Below are 18,571 nucleotides of genomic sequence, written 5' to 3' on the forward strand. Positions count from 1 at the left end.
TCCTTTTGCAGACGACCCTGCAAAGTAAAAATGCAGGGAATTGCTTAATAAGGTGGAATGCTTATTTTACCCAAACCCCAGTCAGGAATGCTTATGGCTGAGCCAGTCCCATAATGATGTGTTATAAGTTAGCTTTTCACTTCATTATCGCACCAGTCAGTAGACACAGTGGTTACTCGTGAAGTGTTGAGTACGGTTTGCTTTTTATTTGAAAATCATTTTTTAAAGATGTTGTGCTGCCTCAACCTGTGAGTTAATAGAAACCTCTACTTGGAAATAAGCTCCAGGAATGATTTGTAATAACTGCTTTATAAGGAAGTGAAGGAAAAGAGGTGCTAACCTAAATAGGACCTGTGGCCCAGGGTTGCTTAGCATTGCTGCTGTTTAAACGGTTACATCAGAGTGGTAAGAATATATGGGTTGGACAGTGGCTTGAAAAATGTAAATACGCATTTCATTTAATTCCCATATACTTTGGACCCCTAAATCCCAGAGGGCAAGTACATTTTGATTCTTCTAAAGATCCCTTGGCATGAGAGGAAGAACTCTTTAACATTTGTTCTATAATTCAGTTTAAACCGTGTATTTTTTCTTAATATATCTGCATTGCACTAGAGGCTGATCTCTACAGGAGTAGTTGCACTATCTGGGAAGACTATTTTACTCAGCTCCAGGTTTAGTGTTTGTGGATCTAACTGTGAGCACTGTGTGTCGCACTGGCTTTTGTGCAACACCATGGAGTACAACATACCTTAAGGCAGGTTGTTGTGAAAGGCCGCCATGGAAGACTTCAGTTACAGGCACTATCATAAATACAGATGATCAGGGTCTCATTTGTTCCTTCAGGTGCATTGCATGCTGAGAAGCCTGGTGACCTAACTTAGTTGTGTATGTTGCTGCCCACTCCAGCTTTCACAGTTGTGTGTCAAAACATGTAGATAAGGGGCCACGCTGGAAGGAGCAAGTGGACTTGCCTGTGGAGTGCAGTTTTGAATTAGGCTGGAACAGTGAGCTACACTTTACTGAGAGGAGATCTAGGCAGGTGTAGAGAAAGCATAGGCTTGATAAGGGCACTATTTTGGTGACCTTGAATCACATTTTTATAAAAACAACTGTACTAGAGCTGCACATCGCTCCATTGCCTGTGGCACCACTTTTAATATGTTTAGGACTGTTGGAGGTGGGTGCAAATTTTCACCATTGTTTTTTTTTGCTGAGCCTCAGTTCGTAGTACTGGAAACACGCAGAATTCAGCCCCCTACTACTAATTTTGCAGTTGCCCGGCCAACCACCAGTCCAGGGCAAGGCATGCTATTGCATTTTACACAGAAGGTAATAGTGATTGAAGGAAAGATACTGAATCTGAACAAAGCCACTTGATGACCGTCATCTGATCTCTATGCTTCGTCCTTTTAGAAGACACTTGCAATGGTCACACCCCAGCAGCCAATGTATATATAGTATATTGGTTTCATCCAACCTTCATTTTGGGTGCTTTGGTGTGCACGGGCAGCTGTGCTTTTTTGAATGGGAGGGTTTTCTCTGACCTGTAACATTAAGGTTTTATTATATCTACGCCTTATCGGAGTGGTTGGTAAAATTCACCATTGTTACTTGAAATCTCTGCCAAGGAGGTTGGTGGGAGCATTACTCTTAGATGGATTTTGTTTTTATGTTATGGGAAACTTTTAAAGCGCACGTTCTCCATAAGGTTTCAATTATAACTCGGCAGGTGTCACTGAGTCAGTATATCACCAGCATCGCTTGCCTTATGCAGGGTGACTTGGGAATCACCCTCTTTGTTCTGCATACTATATGTGTAGTAGGTGGGAAATCTCACCAGTGCCTTTGAAACCGCCAGCGTGCTCATAGTGTGCCGGTTTGTGCCTTAAATGTAAGAGCGAAAAAGGGGTTTTACCTGGACCTTGTATCATTAAACACACTTATGATTTATCGTTGAGGTCAAAGATAATGATTTTATTTGACCACGTTTTTTTATTTTCTTTTTTACTTCTCAAAAATAGTTTTTGTTTTTTCAAATATTCATTCAGTTACAAACAAAGAATACACGCAAAGATATGTTTTTGTGACTTTTTTTGTACAGAAAGCTGTCCATATCTTTGTGTGTCTTATTTGTTTGTAACTGCCCTACCTCCACTTTGTCCACTTGGGCCTAACTCCTTTGTGTTGATAAATTAAATTTAAATGCGGCACACTCTTCCATGTTGGAGTCCTTCTAAGGTTGTACTTCGATGATGGATCAAATCTGGTTTTGGTTGACTAAAGACACGATTGAGATAATGGTTTGCATATTCAGAAACATGCGTTTTCCTCTCCAAATGGTAGCCAATATGTTCCCATTTTGTACCCTGTAGATTGCCGCAAATACCCCGTTCTCTACTGTGGAATCGTTGATTTCCCCCTTTATCTTGATTAATTTTGTATTAAAAAAAATCTGTGATGCAATATCTCCTCCTTGTGCCACTGTTCGTGCACCACAAGGGAGCTCTGTTCTCTGGTTCAACCATGTCATCCTCTTTCTTTATGATCTGCAAATGTTTGAAGGCAGGGTTGTCTAAATTCTACAATCCCAAAAGGAACATTAGTTGGCATATTTAAGCATAATATGCAGCAGTATCACTTCATTATTTTGACCTTTTTACACATGTTAACACTGTTTGGGCAACGAGTTCACCTCATCAGTATCAGTTTATTTTATAAATGCCATAAACATCAGCTGAGAGGTGATCAGTTAACCTTTTTTCAACTGCCTCAGCGAGGCAACCCGTGTGACCGCATTTTTACTATCATTTGTTCCATTTGAGTTCGAATCAGATTTTTTTTTTTTTTTTAAATCTGCAAATTATGCAGACAGGCATGGATAAAATGGCAAGTACGCAAATCCATGCTTATGCGGAAAAAGGCACAGCAGCTGCATAATCTCATAATTTCAGTGGTCGTCTCCCAAGATGGTCAGCAAACCAGGCTGCAAATTACTTCACAATCAGGCGTCTCAAGTATATCTTTTCATGTAAAGAGCTGTGATCCACTCAGCTCTGTAGTGTGATGGAAACTAGGTTGTTTATTTAAACTGGATTTAGAAATCTGTTTTTAAAAGCAGGTTATGTACTTCTTTTATTGCCTTTCATACCTGGGTGGTAGATAACAGCCTTGTGCAACTTCAAAAGGACTTTATGAAGTTGGAATAATACTCTGTTCAATATCTCATTCGCCTGGGCTTTCTAGGTCTGCCTATAAATAACACCTCCTGCAGTTGCAGAATTATTTATTAACCAGTTGTTTGGCATGGTGGTTATTAAGTGAAAGATTTACAGCAGGCAAGTTAAGTTCTTCTATTGCTTAAATTCACATAGCCGTATCTTCGTGGGTCATAAATTCTTCTTTTTGAGAGACTAGCAGTGCTTTGCTGTCACTACAGCATTTGCGTTTATGACCAGGATCCTGCAAGGAATAAATAGTTTACACAAAACTTTCTAGATAAATTAATTGAAAAAATCTGGATTCACCAAAAATGCAGCAGTGCATGTTGGTACATTGCATGCTGGTTACTGTTAAAGCTGGCATTTGCCTAACACCAATCTGGGGAATGTGGTCTTCATTCAAAAAGGCTTCGAGTGGGTGGATAGTCTTTGTCCTGGAAATAGTTGTATGCTACACATGCTTGCATAGGTGTGATGGCCAAAAGCAATGCTTACCGAACCCACCTGTTTGCAGTGTAGGCCACAAATGCATAGTATAAGTCACAGATGTATAGTGTACATGATCATAGGTTGCACATGAACATCAAGACTGGATGCCTCCTGCATGTAATTAGATGTGCGCTTCTTAAAATGGAGAATTTCAGTAGAGTAACAAAGGACAGTCAATGTGTATTCGGGCCAAATAGATAAAACCATAGTTTTGAGGAGATTGCGGTTTAGAAATGTGCCCAAAACACTTGTCAAAGCACCTAGCTTACACTTGAACAACTGGCATAAGTAGAGCGTTAGTTCACTAATCAGTATAAAACTTACAGGATTTGCGCACTAAGATTTGTGTATGGGGAAGTTAATTTAAAGAAAAAATACCAAACTGCCACTAAAAGCTACTTGCTTGGTTTATGCTTTTTTTTGCATTTTATGCACAGTGGACTGCCATATGTCTGTTTTACAGAGTAGTGCCATATATGTATGTCCACAGATTGTGCAATACATTGCTTGTACATGTATTTAAATGGGTGTAAATTAATAAAGTTGTACTTTGTGCGTAAGTGAAGCTTATACATTGCACAAGTATCCGTTACTTCCATATCCCTTGTGACTCCACTGATAGTGTTGCAGGAGGTAAGCAGATGGGCATACTTTTAGACCCTTACCTGCCATCAATATTTGTGTGCTGTAGATTTTTGTTTTTAGTTTTTTCACCCTCTTCTACCATAGACCAAATTGTAGGTCATTTGTCTATTTTATCAACCCGTCTCATCTTTTGTTTCACTACTTTTGTCCTCTGCAGAAAAACACAGAACTCCTGACAAAACTCCAAGGCGGGAGAGCAACTCCCTCATCTCTTCACCTCAGCCAGCTGCTTGTGCTCCGAGCTACTCTGGAGAACTCCCTCTACCTACTAACACGCCAACGTCATCGGCCAAAACACTCACCGTGAAATCCCGCACCCCAGCCAGGCAGAAAACTCAAGATACTATTGCTTCACCAAAACCAATATCCACTTCAAAGATGTCCATTAAGAACTGGGTCACCCGAACACCAGGCTCTTCCAAAACACCAGCGCAAGAAGCCAAGACACCACCTCCAAGGAAGGCCCTCGAACCAGTGGAAGTGCATGCTCTTACCACCCCCAACCCTTTGCCACAGTCTGAAAAGAGAGTAAAGAGAAGGCTGGAAACCAATAGTGAAAAACATTCTGAGAAAGACTGTTTACAACATTGCAGTTGTGTGACAGAGTTGGATCCTGCAGCAAAAAGACTAAAGCTGGACTTGTGCTCTTTGAAGGAGGGTATAGAACAGGACAGTGGGGAGGTGTGCTTGGACCTTTCTCAGCTAAGCAAAGGCGCTGACGTTCTGGGGCAAAGCAGAAAGGAAGCCTCCCCTCCTGTAAGCCCTCTTCCCATGCTGGAGTTCAGTACACATTCTCCTCCACCTTATAGACTGCACTGTGAGAGGACTGGGCTAGGAGGAAAGGAGAACAGCTCCCCTGATGGAAGGAACTGGCTCTCTGCTATGGGAGAGAAACTAAAGCTAGACAAGACGTGCAGCCCTGGTGGCTGCACCAGCCCTCCACCCGCAACAACTCCTATCACAAAAAGGCAGCTGATGAGGAGTGCAGCTTCTTCGCCTGTATCTGTAAGTAGACCATTCTTCACACATTGGTGGTTTCTGGATGTGTTTAGTTTTTGTCTCGACTTGTAGATGAATCCAGGTATATGGAGCTGATGAGTAGTATATGACCTTGCTGAAAGAGGCAATGGCACAGATAATGTGATATTTTCAACACTATTTTATGCCAAATAGACGATAGAGCCACTTTAACTTCTTCTACCTCTGTGGTTTTCTTGGTTTTCATTTTGCCTAAATAAGATTTCTGTAACGAGAATAACCTTCAAAATCTTTTAATGGGAATCACACCATGGTGTCCTTTGGCATTCATTTTCACACACTTACAGAATAAATCTATATATTTTTATTACCGTGCTTGACTGCTTTTTGTTGCAAAGTAAGAATCTTCAGGAAGGCAGGTTGTAAGTTCCAAGTATATCTTTATTTGCAGTTCAGTTACAGGAAGCTTTGATAAAGCCAAGATGGTAATTAGGCTATAAAGTATGCCCCACCAGGAGCAGTATATCCTTACTGCTCAGCCTGCTGACACCAACTGCCTAACCTCATGCACCCAACATTCTATGCAGTCATCACATTCCAAAATATTCCACACACCACTAGGCTGAACAGCAGGAAAGAGGTAAAGAAAGAAGAAGGGCATGACATAACCTCACAACACTTTTCTTGTAGCTTTTTAATGCCCACGTTTTTGCATTATTGAACAGCATACAGAAAGAACAATTACAAATTACTACCCACGGCAGTAGTCGGTTTTTAACTGAAATGTTTACATTTGAAGAGGAAGAGACATCTGTGTTCAATTCCATCACATGTATGAGCTTGCAACAGGTTTACGCATGTAGTGGCAACAAAGACGACTTAGTCTGCCGCCAGCCTACGTCTTCATCTTATTAAATTAGAGTTTAAGTAGTGGGACAGATGTGCCCTTCATCTTCATGGCTAGCTGGCACTTTGGAAGTGCCAAATCCAAAGCTAGATGATAGAGCTGAGCATGTGTATTTTTTCAGTGGCAACAGGTTTGGTATTTAAAGTTTATGCGTTTTAGCTAGTCACCATACTAAAAAAGTAGCCATCTGACTCACTATCCAGTCCCAGTACCGCCCACCACTTTATAGTCCCAACACATACACTAGTAAATCAGACCTGGGCTTTTCATTTTGTGGACAATAGCTGTAATATTATATGCCAGCATTACACATTTATAATGAATACGTTTGACAGTTATTGCTCAATTTAGAATGAGCCAGTTGTAACCCGAAGTACCTTTCTACCCTTAGAAAAGGATGATGATTTACATATTGTATACTCTGCCATATACCTTAATTTTGGTTCTTGAGAGTATAATTACATATCCTGCTAGTCCCCGAGAAACAGCTGCTGATACCACTAGACTAGACTAATCCGTCTCCTAGTTCTCCCTTGATCATGCTAGTAACCGGTTCCTTGCCCACTATTTAATTGGATACCCATAGTTTGTAATTTACCGCTTTTCCTGCGTTAACGCCCTATTATAATATTTCCCTGACGATTGGGAATATACCTTTGTGAGAGCTAGTTGGCTATGAAAATTGATGACCAATTTTCTCGCAAGTTAACTTGAAACTTTAAAACAGTTTTCCTTGCAAATTTTTTCACGACTTCAAAGGGGAGCCCAAGTCACACATTTTCCATCAACATTCACATGTGCAGAACTTTGACCTACAGGTATTAGTTGTAGTGTTTGTGAAGATTACATGAAACATCTTCGCAAACCCTCTACATGCGTAAACCCGTTGCAAGCTCATACATGTGATGGAATTGAACACTGATGTACCGGGGAACTCTAGTGCGTCCCAGCGGCTCTCCGGCAAGTGTGGGAGAGCCGGAAGAGGTGCGGAAGAAGCGGCCGGAGGGCTGCATGCGGCGGCGACCTTGCAGAGAGACGGACCGAGTGTAGCCTGGGACTCCCGTGGTCAGCCCGCCCGGATTAGAGGCCAGGAGGACGGCGCGGCGGGTGGAAGTGCTGTAGGAGCTTGGAGCCCGGATTCCTGCTTCAACGCTGGAAACCCGCCCCCCTCCCTCTGGGATTGAACCGCTGCAAGAAACGGCGGCAGGGCGGTCGGAAAGAGAAGGCGGTGAGCACCGGACGGCGGCTGTTAAGTCCCCAAGTACAGGAGGTGAGGGGAGGCGGCAGCCATATTGTGGTGCTCCGGGGTGGCCGCGGACGACCTGGTGGACCCCGGGGCTTTGGCGGAGACACCGGGGGCACCTGAATAACTTTCCTCGCAACATCCTAGCTTGCCCCGATAGATATCCTGCGCTCGGCTGCCGGGGCGCGGCGGTGCTGGTGGGGTAGGGGTGGCGCCCCGAGGCCCTAGTTTGCTCTGGCGCCCGCTCTAGGGGCCGCCTGCAGACTCTGGAGCATTCTGCCCCCAAACGAGCCGCCCGGTGAAGTGTTGGCAGCAGTAGAAGACGACGCGGTGCAGCCTCGGGTGAAGGTACGCCTGGGCATAGCCTGGACAGTGGCTTTGGCGGCGCCCCAGGAGTTGGCGACGGTCGGTGGTCGGCTCAGGCCATACCTGGGAGGCCCTCTGTGGTGGGCCAGGTGTGGATTGGCGGCCATCTTGTACAGCCTCGTGGTGGTCCCAACCTGCTAAGTGGCCTGACGGAGATGTTAATGTTAATGTTATGGTGATTTGTATAGCGCACGGCTGCCCCAGCTAAGGGGCGTCCCGGCGCTGCGAACAGATAGTTTGCAGAGAAATAGAGGCGCAGAAAATGGAACAGTTATTGAAAGAGATGAGTTTTGACAGCCTTTCTGAAGGCTAAGAGATCCTGTATCCCACGGATAGCTTCGGGCAGACTATTCCATAACTTGGCAGCCAGGAAGCTGAAGGATCGGCCGCCCACTCTGGCCAGTCTGGTGCGGGGGATGATCGCAAGATGCTGCCCCTCTGAACGGAGCGATCTTCTAGGGATGTACTCTGACAAAAGCGGGCGAAGCATTGGGGGGGGAGGAGGTTTTAAGGATTTTAAAAGCTAGGCACAATGCCTTGAACTGGACCCTTTTGCCCACCGGGAGCCAGTGCAGTTTTTTCAAGGCTCCAGATACCGAAGAATAGCGCGGGAGACCTACCAGAGCCCTGGCTGCCGCATTCTGAACTCTCTGAAATCTAGTGATTTCAGCTAGATTTGCCCCCAATAAAAGAGAGCTGGCATAGTCCAGTCTGGAAAGGATGGTCGCCTGGACAATTAATTGGCGAGTGCGGCAGTCAAAGAACTTCAGAATGGGCCTGATGTTACGCAGGATGCCAAAGCACGTGGCAGCTACTTTTTTGGTGTGGTGAGTGAACTTTAGAGCAGAGTCCACCCAGACTCCCAAATTTTTGACGCATTCCTTTGGCATAGGGGGTGGGCCAGAGACATGGGTACTCACAAACTTTCTCTCGGGGGCCAAATTTACAGTTTGGTTTGTGTCCGAGGGCCGCATCGGTGGGGGGGGCAGGGTCGGTGGGGGAGGGGGAGGGGCTAGAGCAACAACATAAAACTGACCATGAGGTTGATCATAGGTCCCTGCAGCGGACGCCTTCGTCCACTGAGCCGTCCCGGCATACACACATCTCTCTCGGTCTCCCTCCCTCTCTCTAGCTCTCCCTCCCTCTCTCCCTCTCACCCTCCCTCTCTCCTGTCTTCCTCTGTCTCACTCCGACTGTCTCACTCCCTCTCTCTCTCTCACTCACTCTCTCTCACTCCCTCTCTCTCCGTCCCCCTCCCTTTCCCTCCCTCTCACTCTCTGTCTCACCCCCTTTCCCTCCCTCTCCGTCTCCTTCCCTTTTCCTCCCTCTCACTCCCTCCCTTTCCCTCCCTCTCTGTCTCCATCTCACTCCATCTCCCTCCCTGTCCGTCTCACTCCCTCTCCCACTCATTCACTCACTCTCTCCCTCTCTCACTCGCTCACTCCCTCCCTCCCACTCCCACTCCCTCCCACTCCCACTCCCTCCCACTCCCTCTCACTCCCTCCCTCTCACTCACTCCCTCCCTCTCACTCACTCACTCACTCACTCACTCCCTCCCTCCCTCCCTCCCTCCCTCCCTCCCTCTCCCTCCCTCTCCCTCCCTCCCTCTCACTCCCTCCCTCTCCCTCCCTCCCTCTCACTCCCTCCCTCTCACTCCCTCCCTCTCACTCCCTCCCTCTCACTCCCTCCCTCCCTCTCACTCACTCCCACTCACTCACTCCATCCCTCTCACTCCGTCCCTCTCACTCACTCCGTCCCTCTCACTCACTCCGTCCCTCTCACTCACTCCATCCCTCTCACTAACTCCGTCCCTCTCACTCACTCCGTCCCTCTCACTCACTCCCTCCCTCTCACTCACTCCCTCCCTCTCACTCACTCCATCCCTCTCACTCACTCCGTCCCTCTCACTCACTCCGTCCCTCTCACTCACTCCGTCCCTCTCACTCACTCCGTCCCTCTCACTCACTTCGTCCCTCTCACTCACTCCGTCCCTCTCACTCACTCCGTCCCTCTCACTCACTCACTCCGTCCCTCTCACTCACTTCATCCCTCTCACTCACTCACTCACTCCCTCCCACTAACTCCCTCTCACTCACTCCCTCTCAACCCCTCTTTCTCCCTCTCACACTCTCCCTCTCACTCCCACTCACTCACTCCCACTCACTCACTCACTCCCACTCATTTACTCATTCTCTCTCACTCCTCTGTCACTCACTCCCTCTCAGTCACTCACTCCCTCAGTCACTCACTCCCTCTCACTCCTTCCCTCCCTCCCTCTCCCTCACTCACTCCCTCTCTCTCCCTCTCCGTCCCCCTCCCCCTCCCTTTCCCTCCCACTCCCTCTGTCATCTCACCCTGCCTGTGCGCCAGCCGGGGCACACACACACGCACAGCCGCACCCGAGCACTTCACAGGTCATTAAAAGACCATTTGCATGTTAATGATGCCTTTGTATTTCACCTCTCCTTAGGCCCCCGCAGCTTTACTCTGGCCATTCCTAGGATCGCCCGGCCGGCAGCCCCCACAAAGCAGAAAGAGTCTCTCTCGCTGCTGCAGACACTTTAAAAAAAAACTCGGGAAACACAGGTATGATGTCTCGGGGGTCCGCGGGCCGCCAGGGAAGGCTTGCCGGGCTGCCACTGGCCCGCGGGCCGTACTATGAGTACCCCTGGCCTAAGACATCAGGCCACCAGTTGTCACCCCAGGACGAAGTGTTTTTCCCCAAGAGCAGTATCTCCGTTTTCCCGGCGTTTAATTGAAGAAAATTCGCCGTCATCCAGTTGGTGATGTCAGTGAGTGTCTGTTTAAAGTGATGAGCCTCCAGACCACTGTTGTCATTAAGCGCCACCACCAACTGGGTATCATCTGCATAGGATACCAGTGCAAGTCCGTTTCTTCTAGCCACCTCCGCCAGAGGGCGGACATATACATTGAACAGGGTGGGGCTCAAGGAAGAGCCTTGCGGCACTCCCTGTCCAATGTTATGTTCCTCAGAGATGTAAGGGGGGTTAGAGACTCTGAAAGACCTGTTGGAGAGGAAGTCTCTAAACCATCCCAAGGCTGTCCCTGTGATTCCAATTTCCTCCAATCTCGTCAAGAGGACCTCGTGTGACACCGTATCGAAGGCAGCACTGAGGTCCAACAGGACCAGTGCTGCCGTACCGCCGGTGTCAAGGATGGTACGGAGATCCTCTGAAACACTGAGCAAGGCGGTCTCGGTGCTATGACCGGCTGTCATGGTGTTGGAGGCACGATACCTAGATACTAGGCTGCTTGTCACGATCTGAATTGGGGAATCACCTGATCTGCCATTATGACCTGTGATCAGGGCGGTGGAGGCCACTCCAAGCAGGGCACCATTGACAAATTAACTGGGGCAGGTCCTGCGGCTCGGACTGCGGGACTCCGAGCCAGGTACCGGACAATGCGGCACTCTTCGCGGCCATTAACCAGCCTAGAGACATGCTTGACGCCAAGATCGGGGGCGTGGGCTCGGATGTCATGCTTCTGAGGCAGGACCTATGGAACGCTGTGGAGTGTATTACTGCGACCGAGACCTGCATTTCGGAGGTGGAGGACGACGTCACAACCTTGAAGACAAAAGTGGCGGCCATGGAGAAGGTCCAGAAAGGTCTGGTGATGCAGGCGGAGGATGCTGAAGGGCGGGCCTGGCGGAACAACCTTCGTTTCGTGGGATTCCCGGAGGGCTGCGAGGGAGATAGGGTGGAGAGGTTTCTGACGCAGTGGCTGGAGGGCTGGCACCCCCCGGATGTCCTCTCAGCTGCTTCGTGGTGGAGCGGGCTGATAGGATCCTAATGCCGAAACCTCCGCAAGGGGCCCGCCCGTGGCCAATCATTGCCAAGTTCCTGAATTATATGGACCGAGACACTATCCTAAAGCAGGCCAGATCTAAGGACTCCCTCACTTGTAAAAATGCACGCATCCTCATATTCCCAGACTACACGCGTCCGGTGCAGCAGCAGCGACAACCCTTCTGGCAGCCAAAGCTCGCCTCCGGACCTCAAGCTCCAGTACGCACTGTTGTTTCCGGCCCGCCTGAGAGTAATTGTCTAATCCTGCACACACTTCTTTGACTCTCGGGAGGAAGTCTTTAATTGGACTAATAAGACTGTATGGGTGCAAGTTCACACGCCTCCAGGCAGGGAATTGGACTCATCGTCGAGTGAAGTGGCCCGGGGGGGCCTCCGTGGTCAGCGGAGGGGTAATAGTAGATTGAGGTCCAGGCTTCGTTCGCTGTCCGGTGCCGCCCTCAGGCAGAGGGATTTGACATCGGAGAGACAAGCCTCGGCAGACTGATCTGGCGCTCTGGTGGGGGCTGAGATTCTGGAGACTGTGGTTTGATGTCCAGCTAGGCACAATGTTTTGGGCTGGGCACCTGGTCATGCAGTGTTGGGCGGGACTGGGTGAGGCCCGAGGGTTATGGGTGGCCAGTTGGGGATCCATTGAGAGGTGTGGCTCATGGTCCCCAGATGGGGACTGGATTCCTATCCGACCTCAACAGATACTTCCATGTTCGTGAGGTACGGGGTGGCGGGGTTGGTGGGGGGGCGAGGGTGTGGGGGGGTTGTTTTCCTTGTTTGATTGCGCGTCCAGGTTGGTAACTTGCAGCTCATCGCACGCACCGGGAAACACATACACAGGCCACGAAAGTATAAGCAGATTGGAATGTCTGGCACACAGAAGGGGAGGCAGTTAGTCCCAGGTTCCCTGCGCTTAGTTAGCTGGAATGCCCGCGGGGCTCTGGACCAGGTAAAGGGAGGGGCTGTCCTTAACTATGCCAAACAAGCTAGGGCCGACGTGCTCCTGTTACAAGAAACACACTTGATGGGTACTAAAGCACTATGTCTACAGCAGTACGGATACCACCATGTATTTCATTCCGGCTTTACACGGGACTCGCTGGGTGTCGCGATATTAATCCATCGCAGGGTCCCCTATGCACATGAGAGAAGTTGGTCGGACACGCAAGGAAGGTATGTCTTTGTACAGGGTAGAATTGGGAATGATACTTTGACAATGGGCAGTGTATTTGCTCCACCTCCATTACAGTGGTCCTTGGTGGATCGACTTATAGCACTATGGGGGGATATGCCAGATACACTTTCTGTAGTAGGGGGAGACTGGAATGATGTGATGGAGCTGGGTCGGGATAGATGGAGAAGTGGGACAGTAGCCGGAGTGGGGGGGACCCCCCACCAAATTACACTCCCTGGTAACAGGGCTAGATTGGGCGGATACATGGAGACATTTACATGGCCCTGGCCGGGCATACACATACTTCTCTACGACTCATAATTCCTTCTCAAGGTTGGATTACTTATTTGTCCCCAGGGGACTTGTACACAGAGTGTTGTCAGCGGATATTAGCCCAGAGGCCTGTCTTACCACTCTCCCGTTGCCCTTATATTCCAAATTGGTCCAGGAAGGCAGCCACTTCGATGGCGTATGTCTGGGTGGCAGCTGCAGAAAGAGGACTACAGGGAACATTTGACCAAGGAGATAGACAATTATCTGGTGGCGAATGTTGTATCGGTCGAATTGCCTGCAGTGCTTTGGGAGGCATTGAAACCCATGCTGCGGGGGGGTAGATATCTCATGGTGTGTGGCGGCGCGACAGGAGCGACAGCGGGAACTGGTGCGTCGAGAGGCGGAAGTGGAGGCGCTGGAACGTAGAGGTAGGGAGGCAGATGGCGGCAATTATATGCAGCTCTATTGATGGATGAGGCTCGTTAGGCTTGGTTGGCCATGCGCAGTAGGGTATATCAATGGGATGATAAATGAAGCAAGATGTTCCACCGCCTCTGTCAGTGCACCCTGCACGCCTAGCCCCTGCCGCGGGTCCTTGATCCTGTGGGAGCACTGATTCTTGAGCCCTCAGCCATAGTGGAAAGCTTTGCGGTATATTATGAGGCTCTGTATGCGCCAAAAGAATGTCTTGCAGCAGCGGTCATTACACAATTCCTTGATGACCTTCCCCCTAAGACCGTCTCGGATGAGGTTGCTGGACCAACTTGATAGGCCCCTGTCGGATGACGAGTTGGGTTCTGCCCTGGGGGAATTGAATCCCTGGAAGGCTCCGGCCCCTAATGGCTTTCCCAGTGAGTTTTTTAAACGTTTTTTTGTACAGCTGGCCCCACATTTTGGGCCAGTGGTCGAGGAGGGGCTGGAGCGTGGTTTGCTTACCCCAGATTGGAGACACGCTGAGGTGGTGGTATTCCTCAAGCCGGGTAGACCTCCAGAGCAGCACACTTCGTACCGCCCGATCACCCTCCTCAATGTTAATGTCAAGGCAAAGGTTTTGGCCAATAGGCTCAAGCCGCACATCACCACCCTGGTGCACCCGGACCAGGCCGGGTTTATGCCTCAGAGGGCGACTCGTCACAATATTAGGCGCACACATGTTGTAGTATCGGCCAATGGGCGGCTCGGGGGGACTGTGGCGCTACTGCTGGCCGACATGGATAGAGCCTTCGTTTCCCTTAGCTGGGTGTACTTGTTTGGTCTGTTGAAGAAACGTAATCTTGGCCCACGCTTTTTGGCCTATTTGCTGCTGCTATACACATCTAACGGCCTTGGTGCGGGTGGAGGGGGGGGGGGGGGGGGGCGGTTTCTTGCTCAATTTCCATTCGGCGGGGCACGCCCCATGGCTGCCCCCTCTCCCCTTATCTTTTTGCGCTGGCCATGGAGCCGTAGGCGGCCGGGGTGCGCAATGACTCCCAACTTCGGGGATTTGAGTGGGCGCCGGACGTCACAGATAAAATAGCGCTTTACGCTGATGATGTATTTTTTCTTACTGCGCTGGACAGGTCAGGGCCACGGTTGCTGCGTATCCTGTAGATCTTCGGGGAGACCTCTGGTTTGTACATGAATCCAAGCAAGTCCACGCTGTGGGTGCTGGGGGGTGCATCGAGAGTGGGAGCATGGGCCTCATCCCTTCAGCTGGCGAGAGGGGGGCTGAAGTATTTGGGGGTCTTTTTATCAGATGTACCAGCTGTAGCTAGGGAACGCAAACTGGCCCCGGTGTGGGACTGAACGCGGGAAGACCTTAAGGTGTGGTCCCGCATGCCCTTGACTATATACGGCAGGTCAGCCATCTTCAAGATGGTGGCGCTTCCCGGTCTCCTATATCAATTACAAAATCATCCCTTCCAGATTTCGCCTCAATGGTTCCGGCAGGTGAACTCAGCACTAGGAGGGTTCTTGTGGAAAGGGGGCGCGGTTCGGGTGGCCCTACGTACCTGTTTTTTTAATCTATCTAAACCAGTGGTCTTGCTACCTCTGATGTCCTCTCCTATTACCAAGCTGTACATCTGTTGGTCCTAAATGATTGGTGGGACTGGGACAGGGGGGGACCCAGCCTACGCGGTTGAGTGGCAGCTCATGGGCACCAACTCTCTGCACAATTTATTATATTCGGCACCGCTTCCGAAGCTTCGGCCCTCTGCCACGCGAGTGGTATTCCATATTTGGAGGCAGGTCCTGGGCAGGATGGGGTGGTGGAATGTCTTGACCAGGGAGACTCCTCTTTGGGGCAACGGGCGTCTGCCTCAGTTGGCGTCCTTGCAGGGCTTCCGGGGGGACGGCCCGGGACCAGGGTTCGATTCCCGGTGCGGCAGGTTTCTGGACCAGGGTCAGCGGACTCGATAATTCTCTCGCCTCGGTGCCCACTCTGATCAGCGATCACACTCTGCAACTCTGGGCATTAGCTTGCCTCCTCTTCACTAACGGCCCCACCAGACCGCCGGGGATGCCTGGTCTCACCCTGGAGATACCCATTAAGGGACCATCTCTCAGGGAAGCCAGGAAGGGTTTCGCAGCGGTCGAAGCGCCTTGGGACCCTCCGGGTAAGTAGTGCGCTATATAAATGCCTATACATTTACATTACATTACTCAATAGGTATTTCGGTCCTGGAGGGCGTTATGACTGACCTGTCACTTAAGTTGTTCCAGGAACTACAGGACGAATATGGGATGCCACGTTCCCAGTTTTTCCGCTATTTACAGTTCCGATATGCTCTGGCGCCTAGTCTAGAAGGTTTGGAGTCTCTCCCCGATTAAAGCCCTATAGAGGCGAAGGTCTTTATGGGGGAACTTCCCGAACGCAAGATATCGCGCATATACCAAACATTGGTAATTCACTTCTCCACGAATCTGCAGAGGCTAAAGACAGCATGGGAGGAGGATGTAGGTGCACTAGAGGAGGAGGATTGGGCAGAGGCTTTAGCAAGCCCATGGGGGGCGGCAATAGCCATGTGCCTGCGGCTGATAAAATTCAAATACCTGCATAGGGTGTATTTCACCAGGGTACGGTTGTGGAGGGCGGGAATGATTGGATCACCTGAATGTCTACGCTGTCGGCGGGAGGAGGGTACACTTTTGCACACAGTCTGTAGATGCCCCTCGCTGTCTCGTTTCTGGAGTGGGGTGCTCTCCTGCTTGTCTGAGGTACTGGGATGGGAGCTTCCCCGCACACCGTGCTTGGCCCTGCTACTTGTTCTAGAGGGAGTTGGGGGCAATAGGTAGAAGCGTCACCTCCTGTTACTAGGTCTCACGCTGGCAAAAAGGGATGTGGCCAGGGGATAGAAAGCGCCCCAGGCCCCGTCACTGGCAGCCTGGCGAAACTGATGGTTTTTTGTATGGGGCTCGAGCAGCCGGTCTTCATTGCAAGGGGGTGCCCCCGTCAGCACTATAAAATTTGGAAATGGTGGGCAGACTACCGGGGGCTAGATTTAGATCCGCCGCTGGAGGGGGATGTTAGCTTGCCGGATTGACGGGTGTGTGAATTCTGGACTGTGTTGGGTGGCTGAAGGGCTTGTTATATTGCTCCTGAGGTATTATAAGTTTCCTGGTGACGTGAGCGCAATTGGGAGGGGGTAGGGGGTTGTTTTGGGAAAGGGGGTTTGTTCTAATGTGGTTCAGTCATCTCCAAAATTGTCGCTGCTATTCATTTTTGCATAATTGATGTGTGCAGTAGTCTCTGGGATGCGGAGCTATGCAGTATATGTGAACCATGACAAAAATAACCTGTTTTCAACAAAAAAAAAAACTCGAACAGGATCGCACTGACTTCTGATACGAACCTGGAAAGAAAATTAGACCAGTTAAATCCATATAACACAAACTACATACGGGTGGGCAAACATCAAAGGAAGAACAATTAAATAATGACTGATAATACTGGTCAGGATAATCCTCACCTCCGTGTCCTTAATAGGATTGAAAATTCTTGGTGTGAATGTTTGCAAATGTTATATTCTATTTCAGAACCAGAGGGTCCGATTTATGCTAGTTTAACGCTTATCGAAAACCACAGAAGTAATTGCGCCCACGGGTTTATAATAAAACTATTTAAAAGTAGACTCAGAAGACTAGTCGGCCGCTCTCATGATATCCTGACTGGTGGAACCCAACTTAAGACTTAGAAGCCATAGCCCCCGAACAAAATGAGCCCCACAGACTTTAGTGTCCATACCAGCTTCTGACATGATTAATTTCAGCCATTTAGCAATTATGGCAGACAATACCAGTTTGAACGGCCTCTGTAAAGCGATCAGCAATTGTGTAGAGCCATCAGGTCATAATGTATGAGTACATTCTTCTTAAGCATTTAACCACACATCATTATTAGGAAATACATTATACTCAATACAGCAATAAAAAGTTTTTGTTCTGCCAGTAATGGTAAGGGGAACCCCTTCTGGAGTAAATACTCTACCTGTTAAATCCAGAACCCTCACATCAGAACTTCTTCTACAGGAGGATAAGCATAAGAGCATAGCCAACTCAGCCGACAACTATTTTCTAGATAGATGAGCATTATCTATCAAGAAGAGCCATGACAAAGGATACATCCCATAGGAAAGAATACTTCGCTTTAGGAGGATTTGCCACCCTGATACCTTTTTAAAAAGTTTAGAAATTATAGAATAGGGTGCATTCCTACCGGTTTACTATCCACCTGTGAATGCCCTGCTGAAATCACAGAACAAAAATTATTCACAGACCTGTAAGACAAACCATTGGAAGCATTTTGAGACCAGAAATTCACAATGTGGGATAATTGTACCACCACGGGATCCACATGCTGTTCAGGCACCAACCCATCCAGCATTGCCATGCTGAAGAAAACCTCTTCCTATTGGATGGGGTGCAGGCTAATAATGAAACTAGGGGCTTTGCTTCCACTAAGAAATGTTAATTCTTTTTAAATGAATTTCTCTTTCTCTTGGTGAAAGTGAGGCATGCATTTTAATCACTTACCGCCCACCCACTAAGTTCAAATTAAAGGTCCACAATTTTGCTTAATAAGGACATGAACATCATTTTCTGCTACAAGATGAACCTTTAGAGCATGTCTTGGTCTATCTTTAAGAAGGACTTGCAGGTAGCTGCTCTGGAGTGTCGTAAGATGGGCGTCTTGGAATGGTGTCATTTAGGAAGACTGTCTTTAGGGGGTTTCACTGTGATGGATGTGATTTTGGGGTGTCGTTGTGGAAGATTTCATTTTGTAATTTAGATATGGTTGCCCACCTCATGCAGCTTTTAATCTTTTTAACCGAACGGGCCAAGGCCCGATGTATACCTCAGAAAATCACTAGCTTGCATTATCCACTGTCTATGACAGTGTTGGCAAATACCAGTACTGATGCTACCTACTAACCATCATACTCTAACATGTGATCATTTGGAATATTCCATGTT

General features: G+C 48.8%; 2 protein-coding genes across 2 annotated transcripts in view; one reads left to right on the plus strand and one right to left on the minus strand.

Moving 5' to 3' along the window:
• INTS7 (integrator complex subunit 7) overlaps positions 1-18,571 on the minus strand; it is a 363,775-nt gene that overhangs the window by 204,278 nt on the left and 140,926 nt on the right. The window lies entirely within an intron of this gene.
• DTL (denticleless E3 ubiquitin protein ligase adapter) overlaps positions 1-18,571 on the plus strand; it is a 78,511-nt gene that overhangs the window by 58,319 nt on the left and 1,621 nt on the right. Inside the window, exon 14 of the mRNA XM_086927849.1 lies at positions 4,513-5,360. Within this exon, the coding sequence (XP_086783975.1) occupies positions 4,513-5,360 (848 nt within the window). The remainder of the gene's footprint in view (positions 1-4,512; positions 5,361-18,571) is intronic.

Source organism: Lissotriton vulgaris, chromosome 6, assembly GCF_964263255.1.
Source record: "Lissotriton vulgaris chromosome 6, aLisVul1.2, whole genome shotgun sequence".
NCBI classification, from domain to species: domain Eukaryota; kingdom Metazoa; phylum Chordata; class Amphibia; order Caudata; family Salamandridae; genus Lissotriton; species Lissotriton vulgaris.